This window comes from Neopsephotus bourkii, unplaced genomic scaffold (assembly GCF_033783945.1).
Source record: "Neopsephotus bourkii isolate Nb327-2 ecotype Australia unplaced genomic scaffold, CSIRO-AGI_Nbou_v1 NB_372, whole genome shotgun sequence".
In the NCBI taxonomy this organism is placed as follows: domain Eukaryota; kingdom Metazoa; phylum Chordata; class Aves; order Psittaciformes; family Psittacidae; genus Neopsephotus; species Neopsephotus bourkii.
In genome coordinates this window covers 495085-516141 of record NW_026900878.1, presented here as the reverse complement: position 1 = coordinate 516141, position 21057 = coordinate 495085, and the positions used below count along the sequence as shown (strand labels likewise).

Below are 21057 nucleotides of genomic sequence, written 5' to 3'. Positions count from 1 at the left end.
TCTGAAAAAAGTATATATTTTACTCTTTTTGTAGGTATCATAGGGTGAGCAAAGATTTCTTAATGTAATTTTGTGAAGGAATAAAGATAATATGTAAAACAATGCAGTCAACTAAGTTAAATTCTAGACCCTCTTGGCTTGTTCCTCCCATCAGTCAGTGAGGCCACTCTGATAGTATGATTTGTTTAATCATGCGGGTGATGACAAGCAGCCAAGAAAGATCACATGAGGGGAGACTGCTGGCTGCTAGAAAGGCAAAGTAATTCCTGATACACAGTTGCACAAGAGACAAATGTGTCTAAATAAAGTTTTGTTGTATGTCTCTGACTTAGCACCTGTCAGTACGCAACACCAGGCTCAGACAATAAAAAAGACTGAGGCTTTTGTATCGGATACAGTTTGCACATGAGCATTGTGTTAATTCATGCCTTGATGAATACAGTGTTTGGACTTGGATTTCTCTGTAATCCTTCTCTCGGCTGTCACTTTCCCCTTGCAGTGTTAGAGGCAAGACATCTAAAATGAGCACTGATACAGAAACTGAACTGAGAAGACTCTTCCAAAATCCCCTGCTAGACTTTGAACGGTGGAAGCCATCAGTCCAAATGCTCCTGGAGACTCCAGAGCCAGCACTGGCTCGCATTGAGGTAGCAAACCTGTCATTAAATTCAGAAACTGATTCTTGGTTTGTGTTTGTCCAAGCTCTGCCAGCAGCTGCCTGCATACAGCTGCTGGACAGAAGCAGCTGGAAGGGCCTTTCCAGTATGGCAGGAGCCCCAAAAGAATGGAAGTCAATACTTAGCTCTAGCTGTAGCAGAATGCCTTACTTTCGTCCCTTTAGTTAACTGGAGTTGTCAACTGAATAGGCTGAATTGAAGTGCTAGATACCTTTAACAATTATGATAATATTGTTTAGCATTAGCCCAGATCTCCCTGGAAGGGAAATCTGTGACCTCTGTCAAGAGCTGTGTAGTAATACATTCATGGGATTATAATGCATGATTTCTGCATGTACCTAGCAAGGTGCTTTTGTTACTTTGTCATCCCTGTGATCTCCAGAATAAATGTGTCTGTGAACAGGGATGGAGTTTATCCTTGGGATAAGCATTCAAGCTGTCCTTTCTGTTGGTTGTTTAGGCCTCTCCTCTGCACAGACAACTCTTTCCATAGTACAGCTTTCCTCTATTTCTGTTCACAAAATGGATGCAGCCCTGGTGCTTCTAACATTATCAGGAAGACTTTTCCTTTAACTGGGCACTGTCCAGGTACCTTCTGTTACCCCTTGTTGGCCCAGCATGCTGTTTTTTACCCAACTGTGTCGTACTGCTTTGGTTGTGTGACTTGTGTGAGAATAATATAGTTGTATGATTTTTAATGTTTTTGGTATGATTTCACTGGAAGAATCTTTCTCCTTAGGCTGCTCTAGCTGAAAGCTCCCGCTTCAAAGAGAAGTTCATGATATTACAGCTGAAGACGGATTTGCTAAACAATGTCCTTGGTGAGGAAAAAGCAAAGACTTTCCTGCAAGAAGTAGCTGAAGCTTCAAAGAAGAGAGAAATTATACATGAAAGTCTGATGCAGAGCAAGAGGACAATCCAGGTGAGCTTTAAAACCCATATATAGTCTTGTGACAATGATCAATCTTTTACTCAGCCAGTTACATCAATATAAATTTAGTACTAACCAGATGTGCTGAGTCCATTTTTCTAGGTTGATCAAATATTCAAATAATTCTGTGGTCTGTTAATAGTGTAGCTTGGTGTTTGTTCTGAGTATGAAGTGGACATTGACAAAAGGTAATGCCAAAGGATATATGTTGAATGCTGTATCTTTTTTCTTCTTTCTCCATCTACAATTTGCTATCTCAACATAAGCACTTTGATGCTGGTTTCGCACCTTTGCAGAAGAAATTATCTGCCATTAGAGCTAAGTTGGATCTAGAGAAGGAACTGAAACCTGACCTCCTGGGTAAAAAGACACAACTCCAGAGACTTCAGGTACATTACAGTAATGCTTGACTGTGATATCCTCAGTTAATTGTGGTCCTGTTTGTTCATATTTTATTAGCATTAGGAACTCATATCTTGTCTTCTCTATTTCATTTGAATGAAATTGAAGCATTGCAGCTGAAGAATTGGCAAATTGGGCTTGCAGAAAGGAGCAAGCAGCTGGAAGCTGTTGGTCCCACACCTTTCTGGGCTAGTTTGATTGGTAAAATAATTTGTATCCTGATACTTCCCACTGGGAGTGAAATTGCAAAGATAACCTGAACCAATCTAACTTCCTTCAAAAGCAGGGAGTTTCCATTGTCCTACCTCTTTCTGCGTTCCTTCCCCTTCCTGCTCTTTACCTCCACAGCTTTGACATATGCTGGGTTTACTCCAGAGGCTGATTGGGCTGGCCAAGATAAGGGGAAAAAAAGATTCTAATTTTCTGCTTGCTTAGTGTTTTGAACCGATTCAGCAAAGGGTCCAATGTGCAATAGAGCCTATTCAAGGCATGTGGTGGGACTACATAGGTGGGAGAAGGGAGAGAAGAACAGGAGGGGAAGAGAGAAGGGATGCTACTCTTCCCTTTTGGCCTGGTGAGCTATGGTGATCCAGCTGTATGGTGCTACTTCACCTGTGGTGACCACAGAGGTGTTATCACCATAGCTCTTAGTAGTACTTAGCTGGTTATACTCTTGTCTCCTCTGGTGGCTTTCCAGCAACTTACCTTCTTTGTTATCAATTGGTAATGTTGGAAGGACATCCAACCATTTCTTTTGGAAACATTTACTCCTGGGCACCAAATAGTAAGTTTTATTAATGACAGTGATTATTACTGGGTTTTTTTTTTTTGTTTTCATACTGTCAAATGAAACTACCTTTTATTATACATTTTGTGAAAGTTCATACCATACCTGGCATATCACCCATATGGAATCTTCCGCTGCAGATGATCCAGGATGACTTGGCAGAGCTTGTGGCACAAATGGAGGAGGTAGAGAAGCTTGTTCAGTCAAATACCACCCACAAGCATGAAATGAACCAACTTTCGTCTGACTCTCAGGCCCTGAAGATAGCACTGAAGGTAACATAAGGCAGAGGTTTTCATGGCCTGAGGAGTTTTCAGTTGCCACTATTTAAAAATATTTAAAAATCTGTAAGCATATGAGGTTATATCCTTTGAGTGACAGATATTTTCATTTAAAAGAAGAAGGTACTGTTGAATTCAGACATTGATAACTCTTCCAGGATTCTCTGAATATCTGTAATGTGATTGCCTTTGGGACAGGATACCATCCACACAGTTCTTATTATATATATAAATCTTACATCTATATAAATCATATCTGGAGTGGGCCTGGGATTTCTGATCTAAAGACCTTATGGAGGTGCTTGGCTTATTCACAGATTCCTAGAGAGTGGTTTTATACCAAACTGTTTGGTTTTTATAGTTTCGTGACCTAAAAGTTAAGAACAGTGTTGCAGTTGTGCAAGTACTAGTTTTGACCTGAAGTATTTTGTAGTTTATAGACATAGCTATAAAAGGACAGTCCATTCCAAAGTAGTCTCAGAAGAACAGCTTATAAAATCACCATGGAAATACGTATGATAAAGTGTTACCCTAATACACACTGTGAAATTCTAGTTTCAATTTCAGTAATCCTATTTATTGCTGAACTGGACTTTTGCAAAAAAATTCTGTGCAGTAACTTCTGATTCAGGAAATTTCTGATTCTGAAAGTATAAGTTATATTTAATATTGACTGGAGTATTAAAAAACCCAAACATAATCTTTTTTCTGTTTCAGCTGAAAAGGGAGCTATTTTAGTGCTTAATGCCCACCCTGCCCCATGTGGCTGAATTCAGGCCTGCAGGCTCTTGTAGGTGTTTTCTATGCCACTGATGTTAAAGGACAAAATTTTCTGTGTCTCATTAACGGATCAGTTTGTTTTTGTTTTTCCCTTCTTGCTCATGAAATTCTCTGTCAGTAGTTACATATTAGATCCAGTAATGAAACTGGGTTGTTGGTTTTTTTTGTCTGTTCAGTTATTGGCAAATTTTTACTGTTTGTAGATGATGATACAACAGAGTGAAGAGCGCATTCAGAAGCACTGTGCATATCAAGACAAACTCTTTGACCTTCAGCAGTGGATCAAACTAATGACGGAGATGATTGAGCCCTACCAGGGTGCTGAAGGAGACCAGAACACTGAGGGTCAGGTGGCAGACCTTAAGGTGAGAACAACATGGTGTAAGACGTTAATTATTCACCTTGGAGCATTCAGACATTAAGGGCAGGGTTTTTCTGGTGAGGATTTCCTGGCTGGGGGGAGCAATGGTGGCTTGTTCCTCCTGCAATGACTGTTGTTTACTGCCGCCTTCCTGCTTTGCCTACCTCTACATCCCTCACACTGTGCTGTGGGATGGTGTAGCTAGGTAAAAACAAGAATGATGAGAAATGGCTAAGAACTGTTGAGATGGATAAAGCGTTATCAAAGGATAGGTGGTTTTAAAGGGAGCTCTTCTGCCAGGGTGATCTCTTGGGAGAATACCTACCTTGGCCTGTATGCACTCATCGATACCTTGAACGTTATTACCCTGTTAGCTAACACTATACTGTATTGAACTGAGCCATTGCACAGCTGATACTGCCACACAGGAAGAAGCTATTTTGCATGCTCAATTCACTCTGACGGGTTACTTCAGCTCGCAGCTTTTTCCTTCACAAGGGACACACAAGATATTTCATGGGAAGGCTACTGAAGGGGTGCATTGGCAGTTTTGCCATCAGCTCTTTGACCTATGTTGGCTCTTTGCAAGAATCCACAGCATATTTTTTTTCCCTACTAGGTATGTTCTAGCTAGTGCCAACAGAACCAGCATAGTCCTGGACTGAACATGGCCTTCAGTCTGACATAGCCTCTGCTTTACCCAGGATACCTAGAAGTAACTGTAAGGGCTGTACATTTCAGAGATGGCTAGCTGACTTACCAGATAAGGAGATCCAGCTGTGCCTTGTGAAAGCTTCTGGAAAACTGGTCATGGAGAATTCTTCCCCAGAGGAGACTGCCCATGTCCAGGCCGAGCTGGATCAGCTGGAGGAATCATGGAGACTGCTGAAGAAGATGGAAACTCAGTAAGTGTTCATGTGACATTTCCTCATATCTCTTCAAGGGATATGAGGATGATATGTTGGTAAGATATGTATGCTGCTATATGACCAGGAACAGTTGATGTTTTATGCTGTGTGCTGTGAAAGTGAGCAACCATGTTAGAATGTTAGGAGCAAGATGAAATTTTATTTAATTTTTTTGTAAACTGGAAGTCATTACTCTTAAGAAAACCATTTTAAAGAATCCAGGGGGCAGAGCAGTCTATGAAGATGCCTTTACTTCATGCTTGGTGTAGGCAGTGCCTCCTTGAAACCTGGCTAACCCTGGTACTACCAGTTTGTGTCAGAGGAAATAGGACATAGACAGTTGATTTCTGCTATTCTGTCTCACCTTCCTGTTCTCCTAACTGTCTGATCTGGAGATATTTCCAAGGAGGCTGTATCTGCACTGTGATTTGTTCTTTTTTCAAACCTGCAGGAGGTTAAACAGAGCTCAAATCCTCTTACCTGGCAAATTTATTATAATAAATATATTTAGATTTAGATTTATATATTTATATTGATAGATTCTGTGATTCTGTATATTTATATAATAAATTTTTTTTTTTATATAAAATGTAATATATTTATTGAGCTTAATTTATTTTGACCTCACTGTGCAATGCCAAACTGCTACTGTATTAAAATTTAATACTGTGCTACATGTGTAATTATATTCATACATAGTGTCAGAATAGACATAAAAATGGAGTGACTAAATTGAGGAAGGCTTCATTGTACTGCCTGTTGTTACGAGATGTGAAGATACATTGTTAAGGTTGTATTATTTTTGTTCCCTCACTTCACTGAATGAAAGAAAACAAAACACTTGGAAATATCAGAACAAGGGGACTGGTGCTGCTTTGAGACACTCCTGTCTTGTTCTTACTTTGTTAAAAATACGTTGGAAATAACTTTGTTATAGTGCTATTAATAATACATTTTCACCTTAAATGTCCCCATAGACCCAGTGAAAGTGTGATGTCTCATCATTATGTTTAACCGCATTGGTGTCTTCCATTTTGTGTTTTCAAGTCTTCTCAATAAGTGGCAGTTAAGTAAACCAGTGATTGATAATAAGAAGAAAATACAATTTGTGGACAGCAGATGGATGTCTGGACCTGTGTTCCATCATTCAGATGTAGATCCCAACCATAAGCAGGTGAGAGGGGACTCTATATCTGACTTCATATCAGCTTCACAAAAACAATTTTATTGGCTTCATGTGATACTATGGGTACAGTGTTGGAGGTTAAGATCTTGCAATCAGGCCTTCAGAGGAAACATCTGACGTAACAGTAAGAGCTTTTTTGTTTCTGTTTTTCTGTAACCTAGGAGAGGATCAAAGAAGGGCAACATACAAGCAGCCACTTGAAGCTTCTACACGAATTTGAAGAGTGGTTACAAGGAGAAAAAAAGAAACTGACCAAAATTCTTGATGTGGCTTCATCTTCCACAGAGGAAATTAAAACACGCAAGAGCAAACTGGAGGTTAGTTTTCAGGGAATTAAGATGGAGACAAAGATGGAAGCAGTTCTTTCAGAATTAAAACAAACCCAAAAATCACACATCCCATCAATAAACCAACAAAAAAACCCCAACAAACTCCCCTTCCCCCTCCAAAACAAGGAGGACAAAAAAAAAAACCTGCCACCACCAAAAAAACCCCCAAACCTGACAAAAGACCAAACAAAAACTCAAACACTACACATTTTGGTTTAGGATACTTTAGAGTAGATGAAGCTCAGGAATTTAGGACAAGTATTTAACCCCTTCTAGTAAGAAAGATCTGTTAGAGCTGGAGTGGTAGGAAGGGAGCAGCCTGACATCTAGTTGTTGGACTGGACGTTTCCAGCATGATATGGCAAAAGGTGTCCATTAAAACAATCTGATCAAAATCAGTGTCTGCTATTTGGCCTCACATGTTCTCTTTTTGTTGAGTGTAGCCAGATACAATGATAATGGATGCTGTAAGAAATTAAACAAACACAAATCCACTTCCTGCAGGGGAGTGGAGCTTTTGATATTGTTTCAGGCCAAAAAATTAATAACAACAATAAATGCACTATTCCAGAGTACCCAGTTGTTTCATTTAGTACCACTGTTCTTTTGAATACCAGATTTTAAAAGTGGGGCCTTCTTGAATTCTGGGTTTCTGCTGATCTTGTCTTTGCCTGCAGGAGCTGCAGTCTCATGTGCCTGATGGTCAGCGTCTCTTTGAGGATCTTCTTCATAGTCAGCCTGTCACTGAATATTCTGAAGATCTGGAGGACCTCCGTTACCAGTGGATGCTCTACAAGTCTATACTGAAAGAGTCCATGAGTACACTGGTAGGCTACAGCGCTCAGTTCACAGTTGCTGATCTTTGCCATTGCCCTTTTAGGTTGCTTCATGCTGTTAGTCATAATTTAAGAGTATGCGTGTCTGTGTCTGTGTCTGCATAATTAAAACCCTTTTTAGTAAATGCCATCAAAGACAGAACAAATATAGCTATAGCATTCTCCACCAAATTATAATTTTTATTTAATGGTTCCTGCAGTAAGAATATATTCACTGTTCATTTTTATCACCCGCTGGAAGACAGAGTGATCAGAATAGCCACTAACTGAACTGACTCAGAAAGTAACTATGCACAGAAGGACCTAGTCCTTTTTGAAAATGTCTTTATGGGCCAAGGATTTGACTGTCTTTATGGGCCAAGGATTTGACATGAAATAAAGAATAGGTATTTTAATGCAAGAACCAAATGGTTAAAAGAAGTTACTGAGTTGTGTACAAGGCATGCTAAGTGTGGCAGAATTCATCCCCATATAAAAGATATTCCAGGGCATGTTAAAGATAATTTCCTTGTTCTTAGTGTAAACATATGTAATTAAGTACTTGCCTACGTGTTAAACTTCAAGATACCATAATCTTGAGGTTTAGATTTTACAGGTATGCATTTGGTACTTTCAGTATGCAAGTGCTTTGGAAGGTATCAGAACTCAGGCACCTAAAATTCAACATACTTGAAAATTTTCTGCTTTGGGAAACCTTGTCTTCAAATCCAAAGCTTATTTAGAATACAAATCCTTGAAAGTGTATGTGAAGATAAGCATGACCTCTCTTAATAAGGAGCATATTGAAGAACTGTTTGCAGTTGATTGTAATGCGTTTTGCTTTGTTGACCAAAACCTTGTGTAAGCATAAATATAGTCAATAGGTGTCAGTAAAGGCAAAGCTATTGCTGGTAGAACTGCTCATGTGATTCAAATGGGCACGAACCTGAAAACATCAGCTTTTTTGCCTAATGTGTGTTAAAAAGCTCGTTAAAAAAAAAAAAAAAAGAAGAAGAAGAAGAAGAAAAAAAGAAAAAAAAAAGAAAAAAACAAACCAAAAAAACTTTTCCTGCTGGTTCACCCTATCCAGATGACCATGAATTTTAAAGAAACATCCCATGTGAGGTGAATACTCATTTATAGGCTCCACTGGGATCTTAAGTTCATGCTGCTTTTGTTTTTCTCTTTCTTTCTCTTTTTTTTTTAAACAGAGTCCTGGAACTTCTGAAGAACCAGACAGATTCAGAAAGGTATGACAGTTTCCTATCGTTAAGCTAAAATGTTTTATTAGGCATCTTGCAGAAAATTAGTTTAACTTAAAACTTTTCTAAAATTTCTTGAGATTAATTTGCTTGCTAAGTGCCTCTGTTAAAGAAGGAATTTATTTCCCCCATATTTTAAATGGAAACATATTACACCATTTTAACGCTTGAGCTATGCTTACTGTAGCTATAGAAGTTAAATACCCATCTCCTGCGAGAGTAGGGGAACTCTGTTTTTCTACATCGATATGCTATATGAACTTAATTAATTTTTCAGAAGAGACTAAGGAACAGCCCAAGTCTGCTTCTAAAGGATTTAGGGGTCAAGTGCCTAAAAGAATTTTGAAAATGGGACTTCTGATTCTTCAGATACTTCTGAAAAAATTGTGTTGGATCATTCAGCCCACCTTCTAATGCAGAAAACCAGAAAGAGTCAAAAGATTTGTCTAATGTTATTAGACTAAATACTTATAAGCAGCAGAACTCCTCCTGTGAAGGATTTTCTTTTGAAAGTGATGATATAAGAAACAGATACAGTACAGGAGATGATAAAGAGAAGCTTAAAAAAAACAAAATGCTGCCAGTTTCTTATTAAACCCAAGCAGCTTTTCTGATTCCATTTTTATAATGTCAGTAAGTTTACTGTTGACCTGAGCAGTGCTGAACTGAGTCTTTTCTCTCTGTCATTATTTGTTTTGTTTATAGATACTATTAGCTTCTACTTTGTACTCTCATCTTGCTTTCCATTTGTTTTCAGGAGGAATAGGATAAGGCATTATTTACCCAACACGAAGTAGATTGGGTGAATAATGTGTTGCAGGAATATAATCACTTAATCATCTTAAGCTAAATCAAACCCTTGGTTTTTCCTGTTGCAACATCTCTTTAGAAGAGACCGATATTTAAAGGATGCAGCACAGCGTACTTGTAGTATGGCCAGAAATCAGACTTCCCTTATTTCAGTGAGATATTCCTCTGGTACTCAAATGTGGAATAGCATCTTGAATATTTTTCCCCATGAAATACTGACCAATTTCAGGTAGTTTTCACATTCACTGAATTGTTTTGGCAGCAGTTCTGCCTTCCTGAAAACACACAGAGAGTTTATATTCTTTCTTGTCTGGCTCAGCATTAATTGTTTGGTACCACTGGTGGTCATCCACTAAGGTTACCAGAATTTTTCAGGCTGGAAAAACAATATGACATTTACTAATTGGTGTAGAGGCTGCCAAACATTTAGTAGTGCTGCTTTTCCCTAGAATAAGGATAGTCCAGAAGACCGAGTTCTCTGCTTTCCTATGATTTGGTTGGGTCAGGTTGTTTGTAGGGAAAATATTAGAGAAGCTTAAGGCAGAAGCACATCTCCACTGCACATTTAGATACCATTTTTTAATTCATCTGGCCTACTGCCTTGGGGCAGGTGGTATTTATTCCTTCTTCTTTGAAAGAGACTGAAGTCTTCCGTTAATTTTCGAGGATACTGGAATAACATAATGGCAAGCAGCAACCTCTCGACAATTAGGTCTACAGCAAGAGCACACACACACACAAAAAGTGTTCTGTGAGTTTTTAATAGCTAGTGAACATAAACAAAGAGAAACAGCTTGGGGTGGGAATGAACTGAAATACCTTGTAAGCGTGATGGAAGCAGCTCCTATTGTACCAGCAAGTGATTTTCAGTTTCCCTTCAGCCAGTACACATTACAGTAACTTACACCTTGCTTGCTTCAGGGTGATTTTGCTTGAAACATTCATTCTGTATTTAAGTGTCACGACAATGAGAATCCAAGTGCTATAAGCAGAGGTGTCTTTTTTTTTTCATTCAGGCTAAGGGGTTTATCAGGATGTGAGTGTGTATGGTCATAAGATCATAGATCACCACTTAAGAGAACCAGAAAATAGTGTTCACTGTTCAGGCTGAGAGAAGAGGAAAAGCAAATCAGCTGCAGAATTTGTGGCTTTGCGGTTCATTTTTAAGTTTATATTTAACACCTGAAGTGCAGCCAGAAATGAAAGAAAGATTAGGCAAAAATATTTTTTGTATGTTTTGAATCTCCTTTCAAAACCATGGTGAAGGAAACCGGCTACCCTGAGAGAATGGGTGATATCAGGAGTTAATATCTGCAGAAAGTACACATGGTTGGGGGCTGCATCACTGTAGTTGCAACTTGCAGTCAGTTCACATGCAGTGGGATCTCTTACTTTGTCAGCTCCCTCCTGCTTTTGGGTCACACAAATTTAGCAGAGGTTGCAGAGTCACACATCATTTTGGACTTATCTCAGCTTTCTGCAGCACGAGGTCCCCAGTGACTCTGCTTGTTTCCTGTTAGAGCTGTGAAGGTTTTGCAGCAGCAGCAGATCAACATGGAGAAGGGGAAGACCCAGCTGTGGCCAGTCTCAGTCAATTGCCTTCCAGTTTTATTCCATTTCTAGCCTGCATGGCTAAATGTTGGACAGAGGAGAGCTTGCTCCATGTATAGTAATGTGCTTTTTTTCTGATCATTCATCCTTTGCTGAGGACATGCCCCTAGCCACTGGTGCTCTTAGAAGCAATACAGGCTAATGATTGTGATGTGAGCAACTTCTTGTTGATTGACAAAAAACAGTTGCAGGAAATTGCAGTGGCTGCAGTGAATTTTTAGCAGGTGCCAGTGACAGTGCAGTGTAGACGGATATTTATTCAGGGCACCTAGCACACCCAAGAACATAATTAACAAAATAATAACTATGATAAATGTTACTTTCAAAGGTTGGCTCCCAGCTACCTGAATCCATGAGCATTCTTATTATAAATAGGAAGTCAAAGATTCATTATTTACAGGTCTAGGTAACACTGATTTATTTTCTTGAGTGCTCAGAGTAATTATACTTCCTTGCTAAACAAATGATTCTGGCTTTATTGTTTGTACAAACAAAATAATTAGGATTCATTACATCAATGGTCAGCTAATTGCTTCATTTCAGATTCTGCTAAGAGTAATATCCTATAACACACAGAGAGAAGGAACACGTAATTTAATCTTACTCAGAGACACCATTGATCTGGAGTCTGTCAAATTAATGGAGTCATTCAGGAAACTGTGCAAAGCAAGAGCTGCCACAGCTTGCCAGGAAAAAAACAATAATGTGTTCTGCTCTTCCCAAGTGCAGATATGACAGGAATTCTTCATGGCAGAAATTCACATTACAGAAATGCATAGCATTGTGTGTACATGCCTGTGTTTGTGGTGCCTCTCTATTAAAAGTATGTGGCCCATTTGTTTTCCTGAAGTCCTGCTGGGTGTTAGCCACTTGCAATCTTCTCAGTAAGATGAAAAAGACCCATTAAAAAAGTATCTTTTCCTCAGTTTTCAATATCTCATTTGTTGATAGATTATTTCTCCATGCGCTTTTCATCATTGTGCCTATAAGCCTGTGCCTACCTGCTTTAGGAATTATGCCATGGCCCAAACACAGAAAGAATGACATCTTGCCATTAAGTATGAGCAAACAGACTTACTTGCTCAGCAGAAAGAAAACTTGGGGAAATAAAAAAATAAAAAGCTGAAATAGCCTGACTGCCTCTTCTTAACTCTGACTCACTGGTCATATGCCAGACAGTATTTTGCCCTTCTTTCTCCAGCTGGCCCATGAGCTTCCTTTCATATTGCTGCACCTGTGAGACTGCTTGCTGCCTGTCTGCTCTTATTTCTGTAGGTTTCATGTTACTTACCAATCCACATTAGAGATTTCCCAAATGGTAGAAAACAGGGACTCTTTGTTTGTCTTTTATCTGGTTCTGCCACTTCTGCACCTTGGCAACGCTCTTTCTCTACAGCGGTGCTGGTGCAAGATGAAGATGACCTCTTGCTTCCCAGGATGCCTGGTTCTTACTTTCTGTTAATGTGGTATTAGCTAGGTAATGTGGTTGATAGTCCCTGCTTTCTTTGTTGAAAAGATGCCTACGATGTTGTGAAGTATTTGCAGATTTTCACCAAGGAGATACCTTAGAATTATTTTCTCAGCAGATATAGCCTTACCTCCTAACTGAAAGGTAATGAGAGGTATTTGCTGACAATAGCAGAATGAAACCAATTTCCGGTATATACTTGAAAAATGCTTTTAACACTACTGTAAAAGCATGGTAGGAAAAAATCTTGTAGTCAATAGCCCAGATTGTATATGTATTAGTCTTAAAAATGTGATGGCTTACTTTTAAAATTATTTAAACAAAATGCAAATAACACTCAAATTATGTATAGTGAGTAAGGAAAGTTCAACCTTGGCTCAAGAGGAATTGCTTGTAAAGCAGGTGGAAACATACATTGGTGACGTGATGAACCAGCTTTTGACATCAGTAGCTTCTTCTGCAGGTTCCAGAACATATTGTCTTTATTTCAGTTTTTATTCCTTCTATGCCAAATTTAATTAGTTCATTTCAAATTGCAAGGCTGAGTGGAAGTTGGAAACTGGAAGTTGTTTTACTTCCCTGCCTTCCTGAATAAATGTAGAACACTGATGTCTTCTGCTAAATTTCGGATACACTGAAATGTCATGCAGCTACTTTGGTGTTCCTGCCCAAGGCAGGGGGGTTGGAACTAGGTGATCTTAAGGTCCTTTCCAACCCTAACTATTCTATGATTCTATGCTAACTGCTGCTAACTCTCCTTTTAAAAGTAGTACAGCATTACCTTTAAATACAAAATATGTCTATTGGGATAAATTGTATTGCTTATCAGTGTATTAAATCTGGTGGAGTACTCTTATGTTTTTGACAGAACCAGGTTAATTTCAATGAGCCCCTCACAGCTGCTCACTCACTCCATCTGCCCCTGCAGTGAGATGTGGGAGAACTGGAAGGGTGAAAGTGAGAAATCTGTGGCTTGAGATAAAAGCAGTTTAATAAGTAGAAGAAAAAAATTGAAAAGCAAAACAAAGAAAAGCGAGTGATACAAAAAACCCAGTATCTCACCACCAGCAAAATGATGGCCAACCAGTTCCCAAGCAATGGGCTCCCTGGTAAAACTCTCTTCCACCTAGTTTTTGTTGCTGAGCCTGTTGTCATATGGTAGGAAATATCCCTCTGGTCAGTTGGGGTCAGCTGTCCCAGCTGTGCCCACTCCTAGCTTCCTATTCACCCGCAGCCTACTCACTGGCAGCAGTGTGGGAAGCCGAAAAGGTCTTAATGCTGTATGTACACTGTTCAGCAAGAATGCAGTGGTGTGTTATGAACACTGTTTTAATCACAAATCCAGAGCATAGCCCTGTACAAGCTGCTCTGAAGAAAGCTAGCTCTATTCTGGCCAAAACTAGTACAACTGGTTTAAAAACATCTTACCCTGTTCTGGATCTTTTGCAAATACAAGAAACTAAGTGTAACTTACTGCCTGCTGTTAGATATGAAAACGTGCTTTAATTGCCTTACTGGACGTTTGACCTTCCATATTCTTATAATGTGGATCTAAGACATTTTTAGCAACCCATCCTACCTACCACTTTACTAGTCTTCCACAGTGCTTCCTAACTTTTAGCACATGTCACTTTCTAGATTAAATGAAAATAGTTTCCACTGATATGTTCTGAAGATCAGACCAAACCAGGACGACTTCTTGCTTAGGCCTGGAGAATTATAAAAATCAGTGCTACTTGAACAGATCAGGCTGTAGCTCTTGTCCTGTGGCATGCATCTGCTAAAAGCTTGTCATATTGTATATGCACACAAGAGCTAACCTTTATAAATCTGTGTCACAATAGCATATGGCACAGTACTTAGTTCTAAGCAACTCTGCAGCAGAAAATCTGAAATATTAGCCATATGTGACTGCTGAAACCTCAGATACAAACTGATGGTGTTTTCTGTTTCTTTTAAATGAAGCCTTCATCAGATTCTAGCTTATCATCCAGCCATGTTGAGATACTCCAAAATCTCCTCTAAGGGAGAAAACAAAGCCTGTAATTTGCCTGTATACTTATTTACATGCATACACTTATGATCTTCACAACTGGAAATAACATCAGGGTTGCAAAGTCAAGCAATCTGAAGATAGAAAATATAGGAGCTAAAATTGCTTGTGTGACCTCAGTTAACCTCCCTTCAGCACAGTCATTTTGGTACCTCTTTATGAAGTGGAGAATGGTAAGCACAGGACTCTAAGGCATACCAGCCATCCTTATTCATTCCTCACTGCTGGTTGCCTAACCTGGGCAGTGTTTGCATTTACAAAAGTACAGTTCTGAACCCAGTGGCTTGCTGGTCCTTTTACAGAGGTAGGACAGTAGGGCACTGGTACCTTTATCCATATATAGAGTAGGAGTTTTCAGGCAGCAGTGCATTTCCCAGGGCAATCTCTCATGAAATGCTCTAAGAAGAATAAATCCAGACTAAATCTACTAGATCACTGATTCAGTGGTGCAGGTATGATTTGTATCAGGCATGTTGGTGACATACAAGCAGCAGCAAATGCCCACTAATGAGCATGGTTTAAGATGCTATATTTCTCTGCTCCCTCAAATAGCTAGATTAACAGTGTGTTTTCATATACCCTGGAATGTGGTCAATAGCAATACAGGAACGCACTGATTTTTAGTAAAACACTTCAGCAACTTACACAGGAATATTATGTAGCAAGTTCTAAAGTGCTTTTCTGCTGTTTCTCATCAAAGTGATTTTTCATGGTGCATTTGGTAAGGAGTTATTAACTGCAAACAGATTTAAGTGCTGAGGACTCCCTAGATCTAAACCGATGCTTGTCATTCAAATGCCCCAACGTGAATCAAGTACAAATGTGAATGTTCACAGCCAGTGCAATTCATTTGGTAACAAGCATGTATTTAGCATTACACAAAACACAACCATCTACCCCTTGATAGTCCTTGCTTGTCCTGGTATTTTGAGGGAGAAGGGGGAGGACATTTATCTTTGATGGTGAATTTTAAAAGTATGTTTTCTTTGTAAATCTCAACTTATTCTTTTTCCATGTGTTTCTAAAATGTCTCTGACACTTTGGCTCAATACCCAGGTATCCCAGCTGTTTTTCTAAGATGGTGGAAATTAAAGTTCTGTTGACTTCACTGGAGCTTTGCCAGTTTTCCTCAGAGGAAGATTTGATTTCAGAATATTTTGTGGAGCCTAGATCTGACACATGCACTGTAAGCACTATGGGTGCTGGGTAGTTGCTGTACTTATGCCATTAGCCAGTGACTGGGAAAGAGGAATTCCACTGTGTAGCACTGTGGGTTGTGGTTCCCACCTGTGATCTCATATGGAAATTAAATGTTCAAACTGCCTTTTGCAAAGGTGGAACTGTTTCAGAATGTCCTTTTCTAACCCAGAATGATATGCTGAAGGGTTGGGAGTATTGTCCTGACTCCAAGTAGATTCTAGAGCCCTGATGACTCTCAGCCCAGCAAAGCAGAGGTTTGAGCCTTGGCCTCCTGAATTCCATGTTGGTACCATAGTCTCAAGTCACCACAGCCTAAAAGCATCTGTTTCTCACAGCACAGACCTAAAAAAACTAAAATTGAAGTGCTAGTTTTTTTCCACACTTGGAGAAAAAAACCTTCCTTGCTTCTTCCAACTGTATTATCTTTCCTGTTATCACTGCATCTCCTTCACAATTTTCTATCCTTTAACTATAGCACCTCTAGCACTACTACCAAAAAAAGCCCCCAAAATAATATCACCAATTGTTCCAGCAAGCACAGAACAACAGAACTAATGTAGGTTTCATGTGCACAAGAACCTGGGCATATAAATAATGAAGCCATTTGTAAGGGTATCTGCTGAACTGCATGAATAAGTAGTTCCAAATCCTGCTGCAGACACTGAAGTTAATGGTAAATCTCCCATGGATTTCAGTGTGTGGAGGCTGGGGCCCTCATATATTAAGGGCTTATCATTTCAAATTTGCTGAAAGCACCAAACTCTCACAGCTCCTGTGTGCCTCATCTTCAGTCCTGCAGAGACATCGTAGTACCATGTTTGTCATAGCAGAGTCATTCCCATGGCAACAAATGGAGTCAGAAATACAAGATTCTAACCTTGCTGCGTGATCAAACAAAACAGAGAAGCTGGGCAGCAAAGACAAAAGTTCATCAAATACAAATGCCTATAAACCCAGCAAGCAGATGCGAGAGAAGCAGCAGATAAAGGCAAAATATTTCTCCTCCTCTGAAGTTCTGCCCCTGTCTCTCATTTTTCTTATGCTAGGATCTGCTGTGATTAGCCTCAGTATCTTACCCTGCAGAAAGCTCCAAAGAGAGGAAATGATCAGTTGTTAATAAAGCCATTTAACATTAATTTCTCCTGGAAGATGAGCTTTGAAAAGTAATGCTATTTTACAGCTCTTTTCAATAGATCTAAAACCAAGACACTTAATAACATTTCTGTCTCATCCCATTTCTGAAATTTACATTAATAACCTTTGCTTTATTGATCAGGGCAGAGCCAGTGACCCACTCTGAATCAAATACTGGATCAGTAAAAGAATTGGGGTAGGAATAACATGTGTGGCTAATTGGCAGTGTGGTCATCACAGGAAGCAAGCGACAAACTGGTGTGACAGTAAGACACTTGATCCCTGGGCCATGGCAGGAACGTAATTGAGGTACAAGTGGAAAAGCCCCTGTTTCCCACCAGTTCAGAGGCAGAAGGCATTAAATGGGAAGATGGGTCTTGCAGCTGGTCTGCAATGAAAGAATAGTTTCAGATTGCAGTAGCTTTCAAATCCAGTGCTGAAGTATTGACAGCTGTAAATCAAAAGCTTTAGGTGCTGCTAGGAAGACTGGCAGACCTTCTTACAACTGTCAGTGAGAGGCAGCTTCTTAATTCTCAGTTTGAGTCTGTGAGAACGTTTTTTGAGATTTCCAGCCATGAAGTTCAATGAACTGTTGAACGGTCAGTCACAGGATCTTACCCTTTAACAGCATCAGTGTTAAATCTTATTATGCCTTAGTGGTAGAAGAAAGAACATGATTTGAATTGTCCCAAGGCAGAGGTAATTCTGATCTTCCACCAACAGAACTGCACCTGTTAATACGTACAAACTTGTCCATGGCTTCTGGAACCTGGAAGGGGCTTTTTTCCTTGTAGATGGGACACTATAATAAATGTGACATATTGCTGCATATTATGAATGCAGTGAAGAATTAAGAATGAGAAATAGTCAATTAAAACAGAAGGTGTCTGTCCATTGGTTTATATTGATTGCACCAAGGAGTGGTTGTTTCATGGCATCACAAAGACAAGCCCAGAAAACTCTGATCAGAAGTTGGGGCTGCTGCCTTTATGCATAACTGTTGTAGCACTGACTATAAACACAGAAGCCCTGCAGGTTTTGTTCAGCCCACAGGCTGCTGGAATCTATGGGAGATGAAGGATGTTAGGTCTGGACTCCAGGGCTAAAGAAGGGAAGGTCCTGTTAATACAGCTGTTTACACCTGGTGCTTTGGTGAGGGTTTGAGAATAGGTCACAGTAGGAGCAAATGAATCCTGTGGGGCAGCCACATTGTTGAAGATTTGATTTTGTGGGTAAATGCTAGTTGTACCCAGGAAGTTGCCCGATGGTGCTTAAAGTCAGAGTCCCACCTACACCCTGACAGGTACTCATTGCCCACTAACTACTGGCAGTTCCACTGTCCAGGGACCTGAGTTGCTTGCTGACCTTGCTGAGCAAGGCAAGTTACAACTCAGGTGATGCAGGCCAGAAATGACAGAACAAGTAGCTGTGCTGCTGCCTCTACATCTGCTTCACACAATGATTAAATCTCAGCAGCCTTTAAATATAATGGAAGCAAACCAACTACAACAGAGGGATTTCACAGGATTTCATGATCTGTAACTGCAACTATTTATTTGCCTTCATAATAAATTCTGAGACTGAGAAATTTAGAAAGCAGTAGAAGAAAGAGATCCTTAAAAAGTAGGAAAGGGTGTAATTACCTTCATTCTGTTCCTTATCTTCTCTGCTGCTGTTTCACATGGAGTATTGATGGTGGTGCTGTACTGGGACAGAATCCTTGCCTGTTAAGTCAAGCATCTAGTAGAGGCCAGAAGCCCTAATTTTGCTGCAGCAGAATCACCTGTAGCTTGAACACAACAGATTAGCTTACTCTTGTGGGAAGTGTGGGTTCCACTTCAGTGGACATTCTGTGTTGATATTCATGACATAGGTTGGTCAATAATGTTGTAGCCACATTGTTTCTATGTTCTGATTATAAATCCATACTTGATTAAATTAATGGACTGTTGAGCCTTCTTCTTCAGGACTCCCTTACAGACAGTTGAGTTGGCCTTTTCTTTTTGCGAAACGCATAATTTTGCTCATAGGCAGGAGATATCCAGGAATCTTGCCGGTGGAAATCTCACTTTCTGAATTCTGTAGCTACAAATACATTCTCTCATGTTCATGCTAATCCAGATTAAATTCATGATCTTGACTGAGCTACTCTAGGTTTGCAGCAGCATAAAGTGTAATGGGACTTCTTTGTGTGTCCCTTCTGTGGCTGCTCAGCAGCAAATGTGACTTTAATGTTGTCTTCACTGTCACACACTGTTGTGTTTTCTCTCATTCTCTTGCACCACGTAAGAGTTTAAGGCAGGCCTGGTAAGGTACAACTTGAACTGCAGGGCCGTTTTCTGACCTCCAGCCTCGTGGACCCCAGTGTCAGAATCCAAAGAACATGTTGCTCTTGGAGAGACGGCTGTGAGCTGGATGACCTGCAGACAAAGCTCCTTTCTTCTGATAGGGAGCAGAAGACTGGCTCCTCTCTTCCAGACATCATCACTAGCATTTTACTGGCTGGAGAGTTACTAATACAGACCTTCTGTTCTATACACTGGGAGTACAAATGCCGCTTTGGTGTCAGCATTTGTAACCACCACTTTGTAATTGGAGAATGGAGTTGGAGGCAATTGTTTTCTTCTGCTAGAAAGTCAGCAGGGTTTTCCTTCTAGAAGACAACAGTTTGCAGCACTGAATTCTTGAGAGTGAAATACTCTTCTAAAGACATCATTTAAGCACCATCTTCAGTCAGCTGCCGCGTAACAAGCACCCAGGCTGGGTCCTAGGGCAAGGACAATGTGGGTTGTTCTGTAGCCTGTCAGTTGGATGTATTTTAAATGCACTTCCCCAGGTCTTTTATTTTTCTGAGTTGCTCTTTGGTTTGTGTCTTTCAGAAGCGCTCTGGAGGTGTGTGCTCATTCCTGCATCGAGTGTGCTGGGCAGCACTACCATTGCAACTGCTCCTCTTGCTCCTCCTACTCCTGGCCTTCCTCCTGCCCCTGGCAGAGGAGACCCACAGCTGCTCTCTGGCCAACAACTTTGCTCGGTCCTTTCACCTGATGCTGAGACACAAGGGCCCACCTCCAACCTAACTTCTTGGCATGGTACAAGGTGACTGTCAGAAATACAGACTTTTCAACAATTGCAAGTGTTGCAATTTCAGGGCTTCTAACAAAACCATCATATCAACTGGAAAGGTCATATAAATGCAACGTAAAATTAGTCCACATTAATCGGGTATATGAGCAAAATTAATATTTTTGCAATATTTTATTATTATATTTATAATGTGTATATAGAGACTGTGTAAGTATGTACATATCTATATGTATAACAAAATGAATATCTGTGGTCAAACTAAACATCCACCATCCACTCATCCACTGTTTAAGGATAATCCTGCAATGTTTCTGTTTCTACCATCTTTTAGCAAGGAATACTGAAAGATGGTTTTGTTATGGGGGCTTTGGGGTGATTTTAAAAGTCAGATTCTTGTTTACAGCTGAAGTCAGAGCAGGTCTGAGAAGATGTGGACATGCACCACAGTGCAAACTTGAGAGCAGGCACAGTAGAATAATGTTTGAGTACAGTGGTTGACATTCAGCCCAAGGAAAATTGGAACTATTCTATTTGAAATCTTGGGCTGGGGTTGGTTTGGGTTTTTTTTCAGTATCAGGATGCAGGGATTGCCGGAGGTAATGGAAATGTTTCTACTGACTTCAGTAGGAGTCAGGGTGGGCCTCCTCTTGTTCACATTTTTTACCAGATTTCTTTTCCAATTACTGTGTTCTCCAGCCCACCTGAATCAGCAGAGGTAGAATACAGTAGAAATAAAGCAAGGACAAAAAAAAAATATATATATATATATATTAGCATCTCTATAGCAGGAGAACTTTTAAAATCAGGTCATCATTTTCTGAAGAAATTTGTGAGCACTGAGCAAAACCTTGTGTCAGTGATCTTTATAAAAAGCAGTGGGTTTGTTTTGATTTTTTTTGTTTGTGGGATTTTGTGGTTTGGTTTGTTGGGGTTGTTTTACATTGTGAAGAGGCATTTCATAATGGATCATAAAGCCTG

The 21057-nt window shown here is 39.9% G+C and overlaps 1 protein-coding gene across 7 annotated transcripts in view; it reads left to right on the top strand.

Annotated features, from left to right (window-relative positions):
• SYNE3 (spectrin repeat containing nuclear envelope family member 3) overlaps positions 1-20128 on the top strand; it is a 59883-nt gene extending 39755 nt beyond the window's left edge. For 4 of the 7 annotated variants that reach the window (XM_061348881.1, XM_061348882.1, XM_061348878.1 and 1 more), the window contains exons 8-18: positions 500-647; positions 1417-1599; positions 1875-1997; positions 2938-3072; positions 4062-4223; positions 4961-5124; positions 6175-6301; positions 6475-6630; positions 7320-7469; positions 8669-8707; positions 19875-20128. In XM_061348881.1, coding sequence (XP_061204865.1) covers positions 500-647; positions 1417-1599; positions 1875-1997; positions 2938-3072; positions 4062-4223; positions 4961-5124; positions 6175-6301; positions 6475-6630; positions 7320-7469; positions 8669-8707; positions 19875-20072 — 1585 coding nt within the window. In that variant the 3' untranslated portion in view covers positions 20073-20128. The other 3 variants (XM_061348879.1, XM_061348884.1, XM_061348885.1) reach the window with 3 other exon arrangements.
• The last annotated feature ends 929 nt before the right edge of the window (positions 20129-21057 follow it).